At 34.9% G+C, this 22,320-nt stretch overlaps 1 protein-coding gene across 1 annotated transcript; it reads right to left on the bottom strand.

The window, feature by feature from the left end:
• Nucleotides 1–20,753: 20,753 nt before the first annotated feature.
• Nucleotides 20,754–21,769, bottom strand: LOC133675059 (protein MIZU-KUSSEI 1-like). The gene has a single exon (XM_062096331.1). The coding sequence runs from the start codon at nt 21,579–21,581 to the stop codon at nt 20,835–20,837; it is 747 nt and encodes a 248-aa protein (XP_061952315.1). The 5' UTR covers nt 21,582–21,769; the 3' UTR covers nt 20,754–20,834.
• Nucleotides 21,770–22,320: the final 551 nt, after the last annotated feature.

The raw sequence follows: 22,320 nt of genomic DNA, 5'->3' as shown, positions 1-22,320 counted from the left end.
TCTTCCCATTAAGCGCCATCACATTGAAAGGTTGCAGGATGTATTCCGACAAGAATTAAAGAAAGCATTGATAGTAATGTTATTTTAGTTGGTTCAAGATTTAGTTTATTCTGCAGTGGCTATAGAAAGGTAATTCGGGATGATCATAAAGAAAAAATGGGATAGGGACAGGTAGTTGGAACAAAGAGGAGGGATGTTGCATTCTCTACAGGCAGACCTCTCCTTTTTTAAAAAAGGAAGGGTTGGCCAACATTGGGTCAATTTGTTAAGAAGGGAGGGAATTTCACCCTAGAAGGGAGTTTAGGGGGATCAATATAGGTTAGTGTAAAAGGATCTTTTATAGGACAAGCTCGCCAAGGTATGAGTGATGCAAAAGGGTCTATGGAACAACGAGGGCCTAAGTATCCTTTGTGCTTCAGGTGTAATCTAAGGCATCCTAAAGATTGTTTAGCTACACCAGAAAGATGTTATATCTATATATAAAAAAAAGGCATAGATGGGGAGATTGTTAATACCATGGTAAAGGGTATTATTGTTGTGGAGAGATGATTCATCGAATGAGAGAGTGTCCCTACAGGGCAGCTCAAGTTGGCCAGGGACAAAGGACTATTACTTAGAGGTAGCAGCAGTTCGTTATAGTTGATAGACTGATGTAGTTAGGGGCAAGTGCTCATAGAGGTAGACCCAGGTTTAAGGAAGAGAGGACTTAGGGGCGGGTGTCCCATATGACTTAGAAGGAGGTTAGAAATGCTTCAGATTTTATGGTAGGTACATTGTTATTAGATTCTTAACAAGTTTATACTTTGATTGATCTTAGTGCAACACATTCCTTTGTAGCTAGGAAATTTGAAAATGAGAGTGTCCCTATTCATTACGGTTTTCATCATCTCACAAAGATATTCACAAGTTTATTTATATTCATTTCAGTTTCTATCTCCTATTCTTCCTTCATCTCAATTTGTTTGGACCTTTGCTCTTCAAGTTCTTTCTCACTTTGCAGTGTGATCACACTAACATTCTCTTTTGGATTCAATGTTTGAGAGGGCAATTTTCCGCTAACTTGTGCTTCTAATTTCCCTACACTTGAAATTACTTGCTCCATTTACGTCTCTAAGTTATGAATACATTACCTTGTTTCCTATTGAAAAAACTATGGATTTTTTTTAAAAAAAGTCATTGTATTAAAAGCTAAGGTTTTCATCATCTCACAAAGATCATCACTTGATGACCCTATAGCATTGGGATTTATAAGTGCAGAGGGCTATCTCGCTTAATAATTCTGTTGGGGCTAAAAATCCATGGGGGTGGAAATGTTGGCCTTGATTGCCTTATTGTGGCAGCTTCTCATAACATAAGTTTGGGTGATATCTCCATCCGAGATTGTACGTGTTAGAAAAAAATCGTTTTTATGCTAGGTATGGTTATTGAATGCTCCATCAACTATATTAGCGTGTTTAATGTAGTCTTCTTGCATTGTTAGGCATATATCTGAAGCACGACCTTGTAACGAGCATATGCTATAAATTTTCACTTGTTATATATTTCTATAAGCCAAAGAACGCACAAGAGAAGTAAGATCATTAACTTTATTCTCAAGGTTAACAATACTTACCTCGTTTGTGAAGTCTCCACGCGTGCCAAATTATTTCGAGTTGGCTGCTATATTTGAGATCAATTGGCATGCAACCTCAAGTGTTTTATCTACCAACACTCCTCCACTTTCCATATTAATGATACTTCAGTCAGTAGGCATCAATTCTTCATAGAATTATTAAATGAGCAGTTGATCGGGTATTTGATGATGAGCACATTGAATGCACAGTTGCTTAAATCTTTCCCAATATTCGAAGAGTGTTTTCCCATGAGATTTCTAAATCTCATATATTTCCTTCCTTATGTTGGCAACTTGAGAGGCTGAGAAATACTTCTTAAGAAAAAAAATTCATGTCATTCCAAGTTCTAATGGAATCGAGAAGGATGGAGAAAAGCCATGATTTTGTTGCTTCCTTTTTTTAAAAAAGGGAACGCTTTCAACTTAACTTGTTCTTCGTCAACTCCATGCAATTTCATCCCAACCCAAATCATGTGGAATTCCTTGAGATGAGTATGAAGGTCTTTATTGGCAAGTCCATTAAATATTGGCAGTAGGTGTATAAACCCAAACTTAAGTTTGAAGTTGACATTGTTGTCAATGTTTATGCACAATGGTTGATTCTCCATGTTGGGAGCAACGAGCTCATTGAGTATTTGTTGTCATACAAAAACCATGGTGTTGATGTGGCCTTCCTTTTGTAACCTGCATAAAGTGTTTTTTATTTCAAGATCTACCTACACTTTTGCTTGGTTAGTAGATCAAGTTACAGGCATAAATAGTCAAGAAAACTCTAATAAACTAAAAATAAATCAATTAAGAAAGATTTAAAATAGTAAAAGTAAATGAAAATTTAATGTTAAAACACAAAAATGCCTAAAAACCCTAGAAAACAATGTAATAGCCTCGAGAGGGTGGGCAAGTGACCAAAAACAAACTAGTCTTGCTCAAAACATTGTTTTCCTTTAGGAAACTAAATGTCGAAGTTTAATCTACCAAAAATTTCATTTTCAATAGGGCGAATAATAACTTTTTTTAAGAACGAAAATAACGATCATAGCACAAGAATCAACTAGAATCACTTCCCTGACAATGAAGCCAAAATTTGTTGCGATGTCACAATCACATAAATTAATTACCCAAGTTTAAACAAATAAGATAGTATAAAGCAAGCAAAGGGTCAATCCCGCGAGGAAGATCTAGTTTGGGTCTTTATGCTAAATGATTCAAAGATGGAAGGGGTTTTGAGATTATCTAAGTTATGATAGGATAAACAAAATAAAGTAATCAAATTAAATTAAATAAATTAAAATTATTAAGAGAAAACTTTGGTCTCAAGTAAACATCCACCGATAAAAATCAAAACTGATCATTGAAATAATACATCAATTTATATTCTAAATATTTATCTTTCATATTTATCTTTCCTTAATATAAACAGTTAGCCGATCCACATTATAACTAACCCTAACCATTAAACAACTATAGTGTCTGCGCTTGTAATTTAATTTAATGGCAGCCTTAAGAACTAGATAGGTTGGTAAATCTAGTCAACATAATTGTCGGTAGTATATGTTCAACATAGATCCATCATAATTATTAAACTAAGTCACTTCACAAGTTAAATATCACAACTCTGGTTTTGATAGCAAACTTAGCAATAAATATATAGAATAATAATTTAGAGTCCACTCTAACAATCAAACTAAATAATCATAAGAAATAAACATAGGAAAACATTCATATGCATCATATAATCTAAAAACAAAAGATAAAATAAATCTCATAGTTTTTGAAATTTGAAGGCTTATATATCCTTTCAATCAAGAAAAATAATTTAACCTTGCATGACTATCAAAAAACTAAGAAAAAAGATGAAAACATAATTGTGGGTGTAGAAAAAAAGTGAGTTTTTTCTTCTTCTTTTTGGCAGCCCCCTTCTTCATCTCTCTCTTTCCTTTTTATCAGATAAAAAAATCTTAATACCCACCTTCCTACTAGTTCATTTTTATCAGGAAATAAAAAAAAAACATGAGTCATTTCCAAAGTAGACAATCTATATTTAAGTAATATATTAACTACTTTCCTATAAAGAAAAAAAATACTTTTACATAAAATCTTCAAGCTTTGATGGACTTAGTGAAGTTAATTTTCCCATGTAAAGACCTTTTCCATATGAAGAAATAATTTCCATGTCGATTTGGATGCTTGGAAACTAAATTGGACTTGTTTCTTCACAAAACATGTTTGTTGGCAGAACTTATGGGTTGTCTTAGAAAAATCGTGTCTCTCATATATGAGCTTTTTTTATACTAAACTTTTATAGGTTGATAGGTCTTCAAGTCAGGAATCCTATAAACTTGAGTTTGCAACAAACAGACTTCTTTAGCTCAAGATATTCAAGTCGGAATGGTCAAAGGTCAAAACTGACAGAATATGAGACTTGTCTTTGAAGCTACGATATCCATGCTCTTTCTTTCTTTCCTTGCCATATATGGATATAAATCTATAAATGTTTGGTAAAATATGTCATAACCCATTTTTGGGTTATTCCTCAATTCTTTTTTTGTCTTTTAAAAAAAATACAAAGAAATCAAAAATATTATAAAAAAATATAACAGTGAAAAAAAGATGACAGAACGCTCAGAAAATTATCAAAAAATGGTTGAGGAGGTTCAAAAATGCAAAATTTGAAATTTGATAGTATTTTGTTGACTAATGAGAGCCTTGTTGACAAAAAAAATTCAATTTGAGGAAGAAATGTCCAAAATTATATGTTTATTGGACTCAATTAAATTTTTTAAAGGTTTAATTGAGTTTATGAAGAGTTTGATTGCAAGAAAAAATTGATTTTAGAGTTAATTTGGGCTTTAATTGGAAGAAATTAAAGTTCTGGGGTCAAAATATAATTTTTGAGAGTTAATTTGGTCAAATCAGGGACTTAATTGCATAAATATTAAAGTTTGATGGCCAATTAGGGACTTAATTGAAGAAATCTGAAACCAAGGACCAAAATGAAAAACACGTGTAAATAGAGGGGCTGTAATTAAACCGAATCAGGGGCTAAATTGAAGAAATTACAAGTTTATTGATCAATTAAGAGTCAAATTGCATAAATTCAAGACCAATGACCAAAGTGAACAAGGCGGCCAACTTCAAGGTCGTTGTTTGATTTTTGGTAGGGATGCAATTGCATTGAGTTTTAAATCAAAATTGTAATTTAGGACTTAATTGAACAAATTACAAATTGATTTGGACTTTAACATAAGTTTGACGCTGTTTTCATTTAAATGAAACGACGCGTTTTGGCTGAAACGACGCGTTTTGGCTGAAACGACGCGTTTTGGCTGAAACGACGCGTTTTGGATAAAACGACATTGTTTCATACATTGTTAAAAAAAAACAGAGAGCCGAAAACGGTGTCATTTTGAACGGAACTATAGCCTTTCTTCTTCCCCTGGATGCGCAAAAAACAGGGGAAGAAGAAAGTTTTGTTCCCCTGTTTTCACCGACTTTTCTTCCTCTAAAAAGCTTAAAAAGAAACCAACTCAAAGCACCCACTTGCTAAGCTGACTCGTGGCCTCCCACATGTTGGAGAAATGGAGGAGACGTGGCTCCTCGGGCAATCAAGAAATGGGGCACAGTGGCCGCCCTGGCCTCTCTATCCTCTCTATTTTTGCCTATAAATACAAAGGGAGAGAGCACAAGAAGAGAGGGCAGAAGAGAGTAGGAAGACCGTAAGAAAAGAAAAAAAAAAGTAAAGAAGAGGGAGAATGGTCTTAAGACTGAAAGAAAAAAAAAGAAGAGAAAAACAGAGGAAAAAAGAGAAAAAACGTAGAGAAGGGAAGAAGACAGACCGCCGCTTCCGCCCTTTTTTCTTTTGCTTTTATTTCTTCCCTCGCCATGCAAGACGTGTAAGGTGCACCACTTTGCAGGCGAGGCAAAGCTGGTTACTGTGCTCATGCACAATAACCAGCTGATGTGGGGTTGGGTTAAGCCCAGCCCAGGGATCTTGGGCCGAGTCCGGTCCAGCCCAACAATAGTGGGCTGGGTCCGGCCCAACATATATATATATATATGTTTAAAATTTTGTGATTTCCACGCGTTTTGTTTTACGTTATTTTGTTTAATATCGGTCTATAGTTTATGTCATAAAATTATAAAAATCTAGTATTAAAATACTCGGTTTTTGTCAAAACTTCCAAAATACAAAAAAAAAGTTAAAAAAAAAATGTTTTTGTGCATACGGCCAAGTGTCTCAAAGCTAAAAAATCATATTGTGTTTTTCATACACCAAAAAACAATGTTTTAGCATGCATTTTGGCTTTAATAACTAGTTTATTAAACTTAAGAGAAAATTGGCCAAAATTTCAAAAACAACAAAAATTTTATTTGTCTTTTAGTATCCGGGGTACGACATTACACGTAATACGTATTCCAGATATTAATTGTTTTTTCTTTTGATGACATTGAATAGTTAGGTTTTACTTGATAAGATAAGGATCTCCTTATAAAGGAGGACTTTTCTTGACCTTTTAGATGGACAAACAATTAAAAAACACAACCAAAACCTTAGATTTTATCAAACAATAAAACAATGTAGCTTACCTTAGATAGGGCGTAGTTGGGGTGCTAATACCTTCCCTTTACGCAACCAGTCTCCGTACCCCATCTATGAGATCATTTAGGGTTCCTAGGGAACAAAATAGTAGGTAGCGATTCTCAGTCCATATTTTACTAATAAGAGACAATAATTCCTTATCTCTTCATATTTGCCAGGTAGACACCATTTTCCTGAGTGGTGGACAATCACCGCGACGCCACACACGTGCGACAAAATCTATCAATATTCGACACAAACTGGAATATGATCTAAATTTTATCTCCAAATTTCTTCTTTTCGAATCTTACATCCAAAAGTGCTTTCAAAGCATAAAACAAAGAATATCAAAGCATTTTATATATATAATATGGGCAAAATACTAGGTACATATGGGTAAAACTATCGAATAATATGATTGTGTCAAAACCAAACAATTGATCCTATACTTTCTATTTTGTTACCCATACCTTGTAATATGAAACATCATACTCAAAATCTCTATGTATAGTACCTTAATTGGTCACAATTTTATTAATTAATTGAATTGGATAATGTTCAACATCACATTAAGGCAATATGATCTAAGTCAATTTGATAGTGTCCTTATATAATCATTAGGTTGAAACATGCATATGGTTCTTATAATTTTGAGATTTCAAATGAATCAGAATTCTTTGATACTCCCATGCAAATACTATTAACATCTTGGTTCATGCATACAGCTTATTTATAGTAATTAATTAAGACTTGGTTTCAAAGGTTTGTCCAACCTCTAACTCAGTAGTTAAGCTTGAATTCCTATAACTCAAAGCTTATTCATTATATATCATTTGAGTAGACCCATTAACATCCTCAAATTTAGGAATGGAAGGTCTCATGAATTGGCTTATTAGATTAACTAACTCATTTTTCCTTAATTATATCATTGATATGACGGTCATCTTTCTCATCATTTGGTTTAGAATCATCATAATAATATGTAGTAGTTGTCATACCTAACCAAGCTTTTATATCCGTAATTTCTCATGTCACTATTAGGTTCATTACATTACCACCTACCCCAAATGGACCAACTACCTGTGATGCTTATAAGATCCATTGAATGTAACTTGGGACTCAAGTGAATTCCATACTAGAAAAGTTTTCTCGTTTAGGTTTGCTATTCAAGTTAAGCTTTAAAAACTGCAAGTTATTTTAAGTGGCTAACTTAACTATTGAATTCAAACTTTTATCACTAGAAGTGGGTACACTAACATAACAATTTGAACATACCCAACTTTCATCCTCCAATAAAATCAACTTTAATTTTAGAAAAATTTCATTTAATGCCTCCATATATTATTTTTTTTAGTTCGGCAAGTGACATGTATAATCTACTACTAAGAAACCCATTACTTCCTTTATTATATGTTATATTATTATCAGTACTAATAATAGTACCATCATAATAACATAATAATTTCATACTCCACATGCTTTGAGAAACAACACAACAAAACCTAGAGCTAGTTTATCATTATTGCAATTTCATCAAATTTTTATCTAGATAATGTAATTTATCAACTCAATTAATGTGTTTTATAGCTAATTAATATAACAAAATCAACAAAACCCTAAACTAACCGAGAAAAAAACCCTAACCCTAACATAATAAAATATTAGCTCAAAAAGCATCGAATTAATAGAAGGGGAGGGTGGATTATAACTGAAATTGTTGAAAGAGAGGAGTTGTGAATAATGTTGGTGCACAAAAGTGGCGGCGGCAATGGTGTCTGTCACATGTGGAGAGAGAAAGTACACGGTGGAGAGAGAAAGAGAGAGAGAGAGAGAGAGAGAGAGAGAGAGAGAGAATTGTCATACTGGAGAGAGAGATGGAGATAGGGAGGGTGAAGGCGGCGTGGGGGAGGGGGGGAGGAGGAGGAAGAAGAAAGATATAAGGGGGAAATAAAAAGAAAGAAATATTTTTTTTATAGTGTTTAAATTCGATTGGTCGTGCAAGTGAGACCTTTGCGTCTCTTGATGGCGTATATAAGACCTGTGCATCTCAATAAATTGTGCTACTTTAACAAATAAGTTTTTAGTTATGTTATTTTTTCTGAGATTTTTAGCCAGTGTGCTATGTTAAAAGAAACAAAAAACTCTTGAAAACAGTGTCATAGACTAGAAACTTAACTTTTCATGGTGATCTGATAAGAAGAGAATTTGGGACAAGAGATAAGGAAGGAACAGAGGAGAGAAAGGAAAGATTGTTTTATTAATTCAATGCCCTCTTTCCATACAGAGTTTGTGAGCCTAAATAGGCCACCCAAAATAACAATAATTCGAAATAACAGGGATTTCCGAAGTGGAGCTGAAGACCAGGATTGCGATTAGCATTCCTACTTCCACCACTTTGATTATTTGACTAATTCAACTTGGCGATAAAAACAATGATAAAACCAAAACAATAGCAGTCCACGAACTCAGCTGCTTCCACATATTCAGCTCCTTGAGCCATGCAACACTTCCTCCACGTACTCTACTACTTCTTATCAATCCATCCCCCTGCGAAGAACCTTGTCCTCAAGGTTAAATTGAGGATATGTCTTGGCGAAACGCCACAAATTCTCCCACGAAGCATCTTCTGGCAAGGCTCCCTTCCACTGAACTAAGACCTCTGTTTTGGGACGATATTTGCCCTTTTGGACCACCCTTCTATCCAAAATCAATTCAGGTTCTGGTAGTATGACGTCATCTGTAGACACAGGGGGAAGAGTTATCACGGTATCGTCAACAACCGGTCCCCATTTCTTTTTGAGCAAGCTGACGTGAAACACATCATGAATGTGTGCCCCTGCTGGTAGGTCTAGCTTGTAAGCCACAGCCCCCACGCGAGCTAAAATTCTGAATGGTCCAAAAAACCTGGGAGAAAGCTTCAAAGAACTCCTGAACGCTACAGACTTTTGACGGTAGGGTTGAAGCTTAAGAAACACATAATCTCCAACATCGTAGGTGACCTCCCGTCGATGCAGGTCAGCTCGAGACTTCATACGAGTCTGTGCTTCCAACAAATTTCTCCTGAGGTCGCGCATGATGACTTCCCTTGTTTGCAGTAAGTTATCCACTGCTTGGACCTTTGTTGTGCCTGGAATGTAAGAGGTCATGTTCGGAGGAGGAACCCCATAAACTGCTTCAAAGGGAGACATTTTTGTTGCCGAATGAACTGCTGTGTTATACCCATATTCTGCCCAAGCAAGCCATTCCACCCAGCCTTTTGGTTGATCCGAAGAGAAGCAACGCAAGTATTGCTCAAGAGTTCGGTTGACCACCTCCGTTTGTCCGTCGGATTGTGGATGATAACTGGAGCTATAACACAGCTTTGTTCCCTGTAATTTGAACAAGGACTTCCAGAAAGTGCTAAGAAAAACTTTGTCACGATCACTCACAATGGAGAGAGGCATCCCATGAAGCTTCACCACGTTATTGAGGAACTTTTTTGCTACTGATACCGCCGTGTAGGGATGTTTTAAGGGAACAAAATGGGCATACTTTGAGAGACGATCTACCACCACCATGATCACATTATATCCTTGTGACAGCGGCAATCCTTCGACAAAATCCATGGATATATCTGTCCAGATTCGTTGAGGAATGGGAAGGGGTTGAAGCAAACCTGCTGGTCGGAGAGTCTCATGCTTGCAACGTTGGCACACCTCACAATCTCGGATAAAGCTTTTTACTGAGGTGCGGATACCAGGCCACACAAAACTGGCTGAGATTCTCGTGAGGGTCTTTAAATAACCAAAATGGCCACCTGATGGTGAAGAATGTCCATCGGCCAAGACAGCAGGTAACAGCGTGGAATTGGGACTTAAAAGAATTCTTCCATTTTGCATCCAAACTCCATCTCGTTGAACACATTTTAAGGGTTGATTAGTAAGCAAGGAATTATAATAAGGATGATTGAGTACCTCTTGCTGCAAGATTTCCCACCAATCGGCAATTGGCATAGTTAAGGCCTGAAATTGGAAGGCCGCCACGCGTGAGAGAGCATCAGCACCTTGGTTCTCCTTCCCTTGGCGATATTGAATGGTGTAATCAAAACCCATTATTTTTGGCAGCCACCGAGCTTGGGACGACGTTGTGAGGCGTTGCTCTAATAAATATTTGAGGCTTCTGTGATCTGTCTTAATCACAAAGGGTCTGCCCAACAGGTAAGGTCGCCACTTTCTCACGGCTTTCACCACTGCCAACATCTCCTTGTCGTAAGTGGATAATAACTTTGATTTGCCCTTCAAAGCCTCACTGTAGTAGGCAATCGGTTGGTTGTCTTGAGACAAGATTGCCCCTAACCCGTCTTTGCAAGCATCACATTCAACGGTGAATGGCTGGGAAAAATTGGGCAGTCGTAAAACTGGGGGGGAGACGAGAGCTTCCTTTAATTTGTCAAAAGCCAATTCACATTCTTCAGTCCAACAAAACCCATCTTTAGTGAGAAGTTTTGTTAAGGGGGCCGCGATTACACCAAATCCGCGTACGAATTTGCGATAATAACCGGCCAAACCCAGGAAGCCACGGACACCTTTAGGAGATGTTGGCACTGGCCAGTTCTGAACGGCGTGTATTTTCTCTGGGTCCACTGCCACACCCTCGGAAGAAATGAGGTGGCCCAAATACCCCACCGATAGCACCCCAAACTGGCATTTGGAGAGTTTGACAAATAGCTGGTGGTCAGCCAGAATTCCCAGCACCTGTTTAACATGCAGCAGATGATCCTCCCAAGACCTGCTATACACCAAAATATCGTCAAAAAAAACGAGGATAAATCTTCGCAAATGTGGCCTGAAGATATCATTCATGAGACTCTGAAAGGATGCTGGAGCGTTGGTCAATCCAAACGGCATTACCAAAAACTCATAGTGACCATCATGAGTGCGGAACGCCGTCTTCTGAATATCCTCCTGATGTACCCTGATCTGGTGGTAACCGGGGCGCAAGTCTAATTTTGAAAAATACTTCGCGCCATGTAGTTCGTCCAAAAGCTCATCAATGACCGGTATGGGAAATTTATCTTTGACCGTAATCTCATTAAGTGCCCGATAATCGACGCAAAAGCGCCAAGATCCATCTGATTTTTTTATCAATAAGACGGGTGATGAAAACGGACTCCGGCTTGGGCGAATAATTCCGGACTGAAGGAATTCTTTGACCAATTTTTCGATCTCATTCTTTTGATAGTGGGGATACCTGTAAGGTCGGTTGTTAACTGGTGGTTGATTTGGTAGTAAAGGAATGCGATGGTCGTGGCTGCGCGTAGGTGGCAGGTTGGTGGGTTCATCAAATATGTGAGAATATTGTGATAGAATTTGCTCCAGGTCTGGTGGTAATGGAGTGTCTTGGCTGGACTGCACCTCCGAAACCATGTGAACAAAGAACCCCATACCAGATAAGTGCAGCAATTCCTTCTCACTCAGCGGCGCCAACTCTGAACCTGTTATTCCGTGTAGAACGCTGGTTCTGCCTGATTGTTTGAAGGACATCCGAAGCTTCTTGTAGTCAGTCTTGATTGGTCCCAAAGTTTCTAGCCATTGGACTCCTAGCACTACTTGACAGGCAGCCACGGGCAGAACAAAGAAATCAGCCCGAATCGTGATTCCTTGGAGAGATAATGAGAGTCCAAAACACCTCCCCGTACATTCAATTACTTCTTTATTCCCTACTGTCACTTTGAATGTATTCCCCTTAACCACATGCAATCCTAACTTAATGACCACCGATTGATCAATAAAATTATGGGTGCTCCCCCCATCAATGAGCACAATTAATTCCTTGTGGCCAATCCTCCCTGTTACCCGAAAAGTTCGTGGGTGTGATGTACCCACTAATGCATGGAATGATATTTCGGGTAATGCTTCTTCGTCAGGCTCAATATCCATGTCCACCTCATCTTCATCCCCCTGCGACTGCACATCTACCATCATGAATAATTGGGGTCTGGAGCAACGATGCCCTTGAACATACTTTTCATCACAGTAAAAACATAAGCCCTTTTCCCGCCGTTCTCGTGCCTCCTGTCCAGTGAGTCTTCTTGCAGGTCCACCAGGGGAATGGGAAACCTGTGGTGGTCGCTGAGAAGGGGCAGGTCCTAGTAGTCCCATTGTGGAAGTCTGCTGTCTCACCTGGCCTGAGGTTGCCGTAGTTCTGAATGTGTTGTTCGTCCTCCTTTGGAATTGGTTGCGTTCCTCAATTAGATGAGCGACGCTAATGCATTCCGACAGTGTTTTTGGTTGCTTCACTCGCACATCCAAACGAATTTCATCCTTCAGCCCTGCAATAAAACAGCCCACCAAAAATGTCTCTGGGAGCTCATCGACCTTATGAGATAATTTCTCAAATGCCTCCTGATACGCATTGACAGTAGTGACTTGTTTAAGACGGGAAAGTGCCTCAGATGGATCGTCATAATCAGTTGGTCCAAAACGATGGAGCAGAGCTTGGACAAACTCATGCCAGCGTAGCTGCCCTTTGCCCTTGGTATACCAGCGATACCATTGGAGTGCTACACTTGTTAAGTGAAAAGAAGCCAATTGAACCTGTCGCGGAGCATCAACATTCTGAAATTCAAAGTACTGCTCTGCCTTAAAAATCCAACCTGTTGGGTCTTCACCCTCACCAGCATAGGTTGGAAAGTTCAGCTTAAGGTTGGAATGAATTCTGTCGAAAGTAGAAGTGTGTGAAGAAGATGACCTGTCATGAGAAGAACTTCCCCCAGCAAAAGGATTTACTTCCCTCTCACTGGAACGATGGGTCTGAGCAATTCTCATTGCTTGGAGTTCAGCCATGACTCCTTGAAGAGCGTTGTTGACCCGATTAAAATTCTGATTTAATTCATCAAAATTGGCGTCGTGTCGTCCGAGAGCTTCAGTGATCTCAGCACGAAACTCTGCATTAGTTTTACCACGCGTGTCCATGGGTTGAACCGCGCTCTGATACCACTGATAAGAAGAGAATTTGGGACAAGAGATAAGGAAGGAACAGAGGAGAGAAAGGAAAGATTGTTTTATTAATTCAATGCCCTCTTTCCATACAGAGTTTGTGAGCCTAAATAGGCCACCCAAAATAACAATAATTCGAAATAACAGGGATTTCCGAAGTGGAGCTGAAGACCAGGATTGCGATTAGCATTCCTACTTCCACCACTTTGATTATTTGACTAATTCAACTTGGCGATAAAAACAATGATAAAACCAAAACAATAGCAGTCCACGAACTCAGCTGCTTCCACGTATTCAGCTCCTTGAGCCATGCAACACTTCCTCCACGTACTCTGCTACTTCTTATCATGATCAAAATGCCCATGTGAAAGTTTTTTTTTTTTTTTCCCCTGGGGTTAAACATGCCATCCTTGTAAAATAATGCAAGGTGTAACAGTGATGCTTTAGAAATTTTGTATAGCAGAAAGAATCAAAGTGGCAAGGGGAAAAAAGCAGTCAACGAATGACAAAGGCCTAATTCTGCTGCAGGGATTGGATTTTTATTTTCTTTTTATATTTAGCTTTTGATGGGTTCTATGATTAGGCTTTAATAAAATATCTTGGGATCAAGCCACACAGAATTTATGCACTAAAAGCAATGATTGAAGCAGTTTACTCTTTGAGACCAAATGCTGATTTTTTTTTATTATTATTTATGGGATAGATGAGTGAAAACATAGGCTCCAAAAGGGATCCTAGCAAAACAGGGAAATTGAAAGGGTAAAAAGAAACGAACTTGGTGCAAGTCCTTAATGAGATGCCCTTTCTACTAAGAAGGGAAAAAGAAAAACAGTAATCATTTCATACGCACAAGTCCTAATAGCTTTCTCAGAGCACAAAATAACATGCAAGTAAATGAAACAATATACAGCAAGACTTCAATTTCTTAGAAAAGGATACAGGTTTGTTGTTTGAGAATCAAATTCCAAAATATGCTTTCACATCAGATATTCTAATGTATTGTCCATGGCCCTTGGGTTTAAAATTGTCTAATGTAAGATAGATGCCATCCATATAGTTTTTATCAGTAGAGAAAAAACAATACTTGTAAATTTGTAAGGCAGTTTGGTTCGAAGGTGGAAAGGGAAATAAAAACACCAATGTATTGGCCCCCTACTCAGTTCCAATTGAGCAACATAATGGAATAGTTCCGAAATGAAATTTCACCACATAAATCAACAGATTCAAAAATTAACCTACTGCAATTGCTGTCTTGTTTTGTTAAAGCACTTCTTCGACACTCCTGTTTTTGTCAGTCTTCCTTACTTCGAAATTCCACTGTAATATGAGCATGGGATTGAAATTGATATAAATTAAACAATAATATAAATTGCATTAGGCCCCTTTCCTCATTTAATTTTGGGTTTGGTAATTTAGTGTATGCTGTTTTTTAAATATGTTTTTTACTTGAAAATATATTAAAATAATTTTTTCAAATTTTTTTATTATTTTTAACATCAATACTATCAAACTATTAAAAAGCACTAAAATAGCATTAAGTTAATTTTTTTCCATGTCTAAAGTACTTTTAAAACACATGTAGTTTAAAACATAATGTTAAACAACCTAAAATTAACAAAGCCTAAAAAGATGTGGCTAAATCACTTAGCTATACTCAGAAAGCATTGTTCATTGTAACCGTGTTTTGCTTCTTTTTTTTTATTTAGTGTTTTTTTTTCAATTGCATCCCTTAATATTAGGTTATTTGAAAATTAGACTTTGTAAAAAAAAATTTCAATTTTCCTTACATAGGGATTATTTTAGTCTCATGGATTTAGTTTTTTTTTCTCTCGATTTCAATCTTCAACATTGAATTTGATGGGATTGCGTTTTGTAATTTTTTTCAATTTGTTTTTTATGGAGTTATCCTACTCTCATGAATCAAGTCATGGGTTTGACAAGTTAACTCGAGTTGGTTCAGGTTGGGTTTTTTTCATTATTTTAATTGATTTTTTTTTTCAATTTCATCCTTCAATATTGAGATAATAAAAAACTAGGCTTCGTAAGTTTTTGTATTTGCTTTATATGGAGGTTATCTTGGTATCATGACACGGATCACAAGTTTGTCATGTTAATTTGGGTTAACTCATGTTATTTTTTTATCCTTTTTTTAATTTAATTTTTTTTTCAATTTCATCATTCAAGTTCCTAATTTATTTTAATTTATTTTTTTTGAGATTATCATGCTCTCATGACTTATATTACATATTTGATAGGTTAACTCACTATGTCAATTAAATATATAGTCTCAATATTTTTTAAAAAAGATATATATCTAATATACATTGTCTCAGTATTTAAAAAATATATCATCTAATATATATCAGATTTTGTGTTCATAATTTTTTTTAAAAAAATTTACCCTCAATATCGAAATCACACTTACCGAGTTTTGAAAAGTTGGAATTTAACTTTATACTCTTGTTAACACTTAACATCTTTACCAAAAAAGAGTAAACAAAAATCATCTAATTATTTATAAGTTTATTATTATTTTCTATGTAATAACTAAAATGCTCTTGTTTTAAATATCACAACTTTACTATTAAATTTTTTACAAAAATCCTAACCACCACCGTCGTATCTTTGATTACTGGTTTTCAGTTATCCAAATCTAACAATCGTCAGTGGTGGACGCACATATATACACGTGACTATTTTTTTTTTCAATTATTTTGGGCTTCTTCAACTATTAATTTAAAGAAATGTGTGCCGAAGGCATAATTCAAATCACAAAAAAAATATTCCACGACTCAAAACACCGATTCCCTTCAAAAACTCCCACATTTTCTCAGCAACCATACACATTAAAAACTACCCAACTGAACAAACAACTAAAAAAATCCAGTAAAGCTCTTGAGGGCCTAGCTGCTGTAATCAACCATGTGACCTGTTCCGTCCCCGTCCCGGGTTCGACCTTCTATGTGCACGCCTGTCACCCCCGCGGTGCCTAACTTGCCCCTGAGCTTGCAGGATGTCTAGTGGGCCATGGGGAATAGTCGTGGTGCGCGCAAGCTGGCCCGAACACCCCACGTAAATCAAAAAAAAAATTCCAGTAAAGCACAAATCTTCATATTTTCCCAACAACCAAACTCAAATTAACAGAACCGTTCCAAGAAAACACACGAAAATTCAAACTTCCCAGCATGTGAGTGTGTGTGTATCTGAGGTACATCAGCTTGTCACATGGATCTTATGGATATAGTTGCAGTTTATCTTGAAGCAACTGAGAAAAAAAATATTCTCAATTTCCAAATGCAAAATAAAAGAAAAATTGCAGGACATGGAACCATAAATCATAATTAATTTGTTACAAGAAAACAACACATAACAAGAAAATATGGATTAAACATCAGAAATAAAGTCAAACAGTGATGTGATAACCTCATCAATAATTACAGGGGCGACGGCGGGCCTCATATTGTGTTCAAAGGTTTGGGCTCCAAATTTGCTTTCCCAATCTGCTCCATCTTAGAAAAAACTAGATTATTAACTTGTGTAATGTTGTTGGTTGAGTAAAAAAAAAAGTTAAATATAAAAAATATTTAGATATTGTAAATGTTTTTTAATAAAAAAAAATTTAAACCGTGTGGAGATTAAATTCAATGTGACCTGGTTGACTTTGTTAGTTCAAAAGCAACTCGGATGAATAATAAAAATATAATTTGACTAAAAAAATTTTAAGATGACATCTTTTTTTAATATTAAAATAACAATATATTAGATTGACTTGGATCAACTTGAGTTAACATGTCAAATATGTAACCTAGGTTATGAGACTATGATAACCCCATAGAAAACAAATTATAAAATCTAATTCTCAATCAACCTAATGTTAAAGGATGAAATTATAAAAAAATAAAAAATAACCTAAAAAATAACTCAAATTAACCTGTCAAACTCGCGACTCAGGTCATAAGATGAAAATAACCACAATCAGTACAATGTTGAAAGATTAAACTAAAAAAAGAAATCAATTAAAAAAATATAAAAAACAAACAAAGTTATTCATCAAATCCATTACTTGAGTCATGAGACCGAGATAACCTTATAGAAAGAAAAAAAAACAACTAGATTTAACACATACTAACTTACCAAATTCATGACTCTAGTCATGAGACTAAGATAACCCAATAAAGAGCAAATAAAAAAATTATAAAACTCAATTCTTAATTGATCATGTCAAATCTAATGTTGAACGATAAAATTTATATAAAAAAATAATTAAAAAATGACACAAAAATTAAGCCAAGTCATTATGGGTTAACCTGTCAAACACTATTCTCGGGTCATGAAATCAGAATAATCTTATAAAAATTAAACTGAAATAAATCATAAAATTTAATTCTCAATCAAACACAGTATTAAATTATGAAATTAGGAGAAAAAAAGTCAAATAAAAAAAATCTGAGTTAACTAGATTAACTTGTCAAACCTGTAACCTGAGTCATGAGACAGGGACAACCCAATAAAAATAAAATCTAATATTGAAGGAAATAAGACTGAGATAACCTCTTTGAAAGGAAAAAAAACCCTGATTTAACTAGAGTTAAAATACCAAAACTTGCGACCTTGATCATGAGATCAAGATATTCTAATAGAAAACAAATCAAAACATATTATAATCTCAATTCTCAACTGATCCAATATTAAATGTTAAAATTAAAAAAAATCAATTAAAAAACACAAAAAAGCAACCTGAGTCAATTCAGGTTAACCCGTTACGCACTATTCTCGAATCATGAAACTAGATTAACCTAATAGAAAGTAAATAAAATAAATCATGAAGCTTAATTCCCAATTAACCCAATATTAAAGTATCAAAGTAAATAAAAAAGAGTTAAATAAGGAAAAAACAACCTAACCAACCATGTTAATCCGCCAAACCTATGATTTGTGTTATGAGAGTGAGATAACCCAATAAAATAAATAAATTTAATGTTAAAGCATAAAAATACATTAATTAAAAAAAATAAAGACAAATGCTTTTTTGTAGGGCACACCAAAACATATTGGGAAATTACTATTCATTGCTACAATATTTTCTTTGTATTTTTAATGTATTGTTAATTTTAAAATGAATTTGTTATGGGATTGTTATGGGCACAGGGATTAGAGATAGAGAGATTGTGGATTGTTATGCGAAAAAGGAATTTTCACTTCCACGTAGCGAAGTGTTTTTATCATGTTGATTTCTAGACTTCATAATTTCATATCTTCATACAATTTTGTGTTGATTTGATGATTTGTGTTTAGATAAGAGAGAGAGAGAGATCATTACTTAAAGATAGAGAAAATCAAATGTGTTTTTCAGTTAATTTTTCAATTTAATACATAGAAAAGTAATTTGGTTAATTTGTCTTATTTGTAAAAAACAATTGACTTAAAATGCAAGCTATAATTTTTTAAAGCTGACAAATACAATTTCAACCAAACTATAAAATATTACAAGTAATTTTTCTTAAATTATTTTATTAGAAAATATGTTAGCAATGTTTAAATAATTTTTTTTTTATATTTTTTAAAAATATTTAATCTACAACGTATGAAGGGCTAATTATAAACATAATTCTCCTCAAAACAATTACTATGCAAGACTAAAACAATACTCATTGTAGTCGTATAATTATGAATCTACCTTTAAAACAAAAACCATTAAACTAGGTAATGCAGACAAGGTTATCTTTTAACCATGATAACAATTATTTTTAACATTTTTTATGGGATTAGATTTGTTATTTTTTTCTTTTTTTTTTGGCATGGTAAAATTACTTCTTTAGTCTTAGAATAAAAAAAACTAATGTCTTTCAATCAAGAGTGTTTTAATCCTTTTTTTTTTTTTTTGAAATAGTATAATTACTTTGATGCCTTTTAAGACAAAAACAATAAAACTCTCTTATAAGGGTTTTTTTTTATCATTTTATATTTTTTTTTAATTGTAAGCTTGGAGGTTGCTCAGAGATATTATTATAATTGATATATGCTTAACATTATTTAAAAAAAAAACACGAGCCAGTATATGGACGGTCCCCACATCATTCAGGCGATATGTACAGAGTCATCCAACTACCAAACGTTGCCTTTTAGAGTGGTATTTAGAAGATATCAATGCTTTCTACATGATAGTGTGTCGCGTGTACTAGAAGCGTCTATGATTTTGCGCCGACAACCTTTCTTTTCTTTTCTTTTTCTCTCTTTTCCTCGAATTCTGCACCAAACCCTGCAAAATTTAAGATCAACCACTTCAGTTTCTTTTTCCTTCATATCTGGTCTTTATCATGTTGATTACTATTTTTAAAATTTTAGAATAAGCTATAAAATTATAAATTTTTTTATCAAATTGCAAATGTTTTTCAATTTTACCCACTACTATTTTTTAATACATAAATAATATATCAAATTATAAATGTTTGTCAATTTCACCTCTACCATTGTTTAATATGTAAATAATCTATCAAATTACAAATGTTTTTTAATTTCACCTCCTATGATTTTTTTAATCTTTTAAATTTGATTCTTATTTTTTATTATTATTTATTTTATTTGGGATCATTTTTAATTTCATTCTCCATGGGTTTTTTTCTTTCAAATTTCATTCTCATTTTTTTGTTGCTATTTATTTTATTTTTTGCTTTTGTAAGTTTTTTCTTTAATATTTTTTTCTATTGATTTCATTCTTGAAAATTAAATTGGTTGAGAATTAAGTTTTATGATTGAACCCGAGTTTAGAATTTCACGGGTTGCAAGTTTTAGAGATTATATCAAGTTTAGGAGGTCTATTAGAGTTTGCTTAGTTTTTTTTTAAAATCTGATGTTTTCTTATTTTTTTATTCTTTTTTGAAGTTTTGTTGTGTTATTTTTTGTGATTTGTCTTCTATTGAGTTAGCCTCAAGTTTATAACCAAGATCACTGTTTTCAAATGTTAATGTGGATTCACTTTTGTTTTTTTTTTTAAATTAATTTATTTCAATTTCATTCTTTAAATGTTTTATAATTTTTTTTTATGAGATTATCTTAATTTTATACTCTTAGTCGCGAGGTTTTTTAGTTCATCTAATTTAATATGGTTTTTTTTAAATTGCTTTTTTATATATATAGTTTCACCCTAAAATATTGTATTGTTTAATAATCTAGAGAGATTCAAGTTTAATTTATTTTTTTATTTTGTCAACTTATTTATTATTGTTGCATTTTTCATTTGATATTATTTAAATTATTAATTAAATCAATAACGGTCTTTGAATTTTTTATCTAGTAATTTTTTTACATTGAAAAAAAAAATACCCTGCGGTGGTTTACATGTAACAAATCTAGTAACTTGCTTAAAAACTGTATGTATACACACCATCATGAGTCATGACCCCCACCTATCCATATCCATCATGTTCTAATCTAAAGTATTCTCCCTCCACCTATAACTAACAAAATACAGCTCAAGCCCACTTCCCCAGTTTCTCCGAAGTAGAAGAACAAACAGAAAAGGATATATATATATATATATATATATATATATATATATATATAGTTTGAGAGAGCTAGACCTCCATTTTCATGCCCAAGAACTAAACAAGTATCACTAGCTTACCTTAAGGAAAAAACAAAAAAAGGAAATATAAATGACTGGACTTTAGACTCTAAGTAGATAGATACTGAGCTCAGGAGCTCCATTGCTATCAGGATTCATCATGTAGAAAGCCTCAGAATCTCTAGAGCCCACAATTCTCTCAAATTTAGCTCTCATATACATGAGTTCACCATCAGCTCCAGCCTCAGTTGCACACCCTGGCAAAACCCCTGCACCCATTGAAATTGGCTCTACAGCTTTCATTAACTTCCATTCTTTAGGCCCACATTCCTTCCTAGTAGCAAAACCACATTTCTTACCATTGCAATAAGTCCTCCACATTGGTTCTTCCTGCAATCTCACAGCTTTCTTTTCCTCTTCTTTCTCTTTGTCACATTCCAAGGCAATTCTGACTAACCCAGATGCCATCTCTCTAACCAATCCACTTATTGGTGTAGCAAGTTCAATAAGGAAAGCCGGAGGTGAATTGGGATCCTTTTGAAATGCAAAATGGACATGACCACGGCGATATCCAAAAAGGGTACCTACAACTCGGGATCCAAGCCCCAGTGGGAGGCTTGATCGGTTCTTACCAAGGGCTGCAAGAACCGATCGGAGCCTAGCAACTGCTACTGCTGGTAGTTTTTTCTTTGGGGTTGACATTCCAACATGGCTCTTAACATTTTCCTTTTTTTCTTCTTCAATGGTGTTTGAGGACTTAAAGATTGGAACTTCATCATCTTCGTTTTCAACCTTTTTGGTCCAGTGGAAGTGCCACTTGGAGGAAGAGTCTTGAGATGTTCTAGCCATAACTAGCTGATGACTTCAATATGAGAAAGCAAAATCAATGGGAAGCTTAGTCCTTATAGATGGAATGGTATGGTAGGTAGTTGAGAGTAAGGATTCTCTGGGTTTTGTATATTTTATTATAAGTGGGACTTCCATTTTAATTCTTTGTTTCTGGTCTCTTGTTGTCATGCAAGAGAATCCTGACAAAAGAAACATAGGCTGCCCCACCAACTGATCTAGGAATGAGACCGAGAGAGAGATTTTGAAATAGAAAAGAAAGGAATCTGAGGGGACAATGGGGGTGTTGTTTCACTTTCTTGTGGGGCAGGGAGAGAGGGATTTGGCTTGACTGACTCTTTTGACTTGGAATCCAAAAGCTGCAGCGATAGTGAGAAGAGAGAACTACAAAAAAAAAAAAAAACACCCACAGTAGACATTTTCTGCATCAATGTTTTCCAGTGTGAACGTGCTCCAGGGTGATATTGGGTTCTGAAGAGTAACTTGGGTGAAGTGTCCACATTTTACCCAAGGTTGTCAATTCCATTCCGTTCCGCTTGGAATGGCCGAAATATTCCATACCAATTCAAAAAACGGAACAAAACGGAACAAATTTCATCTCATTTTAAATCTCGGTCTGTTCCGGATTTTTCGGCTAAATTCCGCCCGAAACGTTCCGGTTCCATTCCACATGTTCCGTTCCGCTCTTCAAAAGCCATTGAATCAAATTGAACCTTATTCAATTTAATTAATTAAACCACCC

This window comes from Populus nigra, chromosome 16 (assembly GCF_951802175.1).
Source record: "Populus nigra chromosome 16, ddPopNigr1.1, whole genome shotgun sequence".
In the NCBI taxonomy this organism is placed as follows: Eukaryota; Viridiplantae; Streptophyta; class Magnoliopsida; order Malpighiales; family Salicaceae; genus Populus; species Populus nigra.
This window is presented reverse-complemented; position numbering and strand designations above follow the sequence as displayed.

Bases quoted from the DNA above. Each gene is read 5' to 3' on its own strand.
- LOC133675059 (XM_062096331.1), bottom strand. From the start codon at position 21,581: ATGGCTAGAACATCTCAAGACTCTTCCTCCAAGTGGCACTTCCACTGG.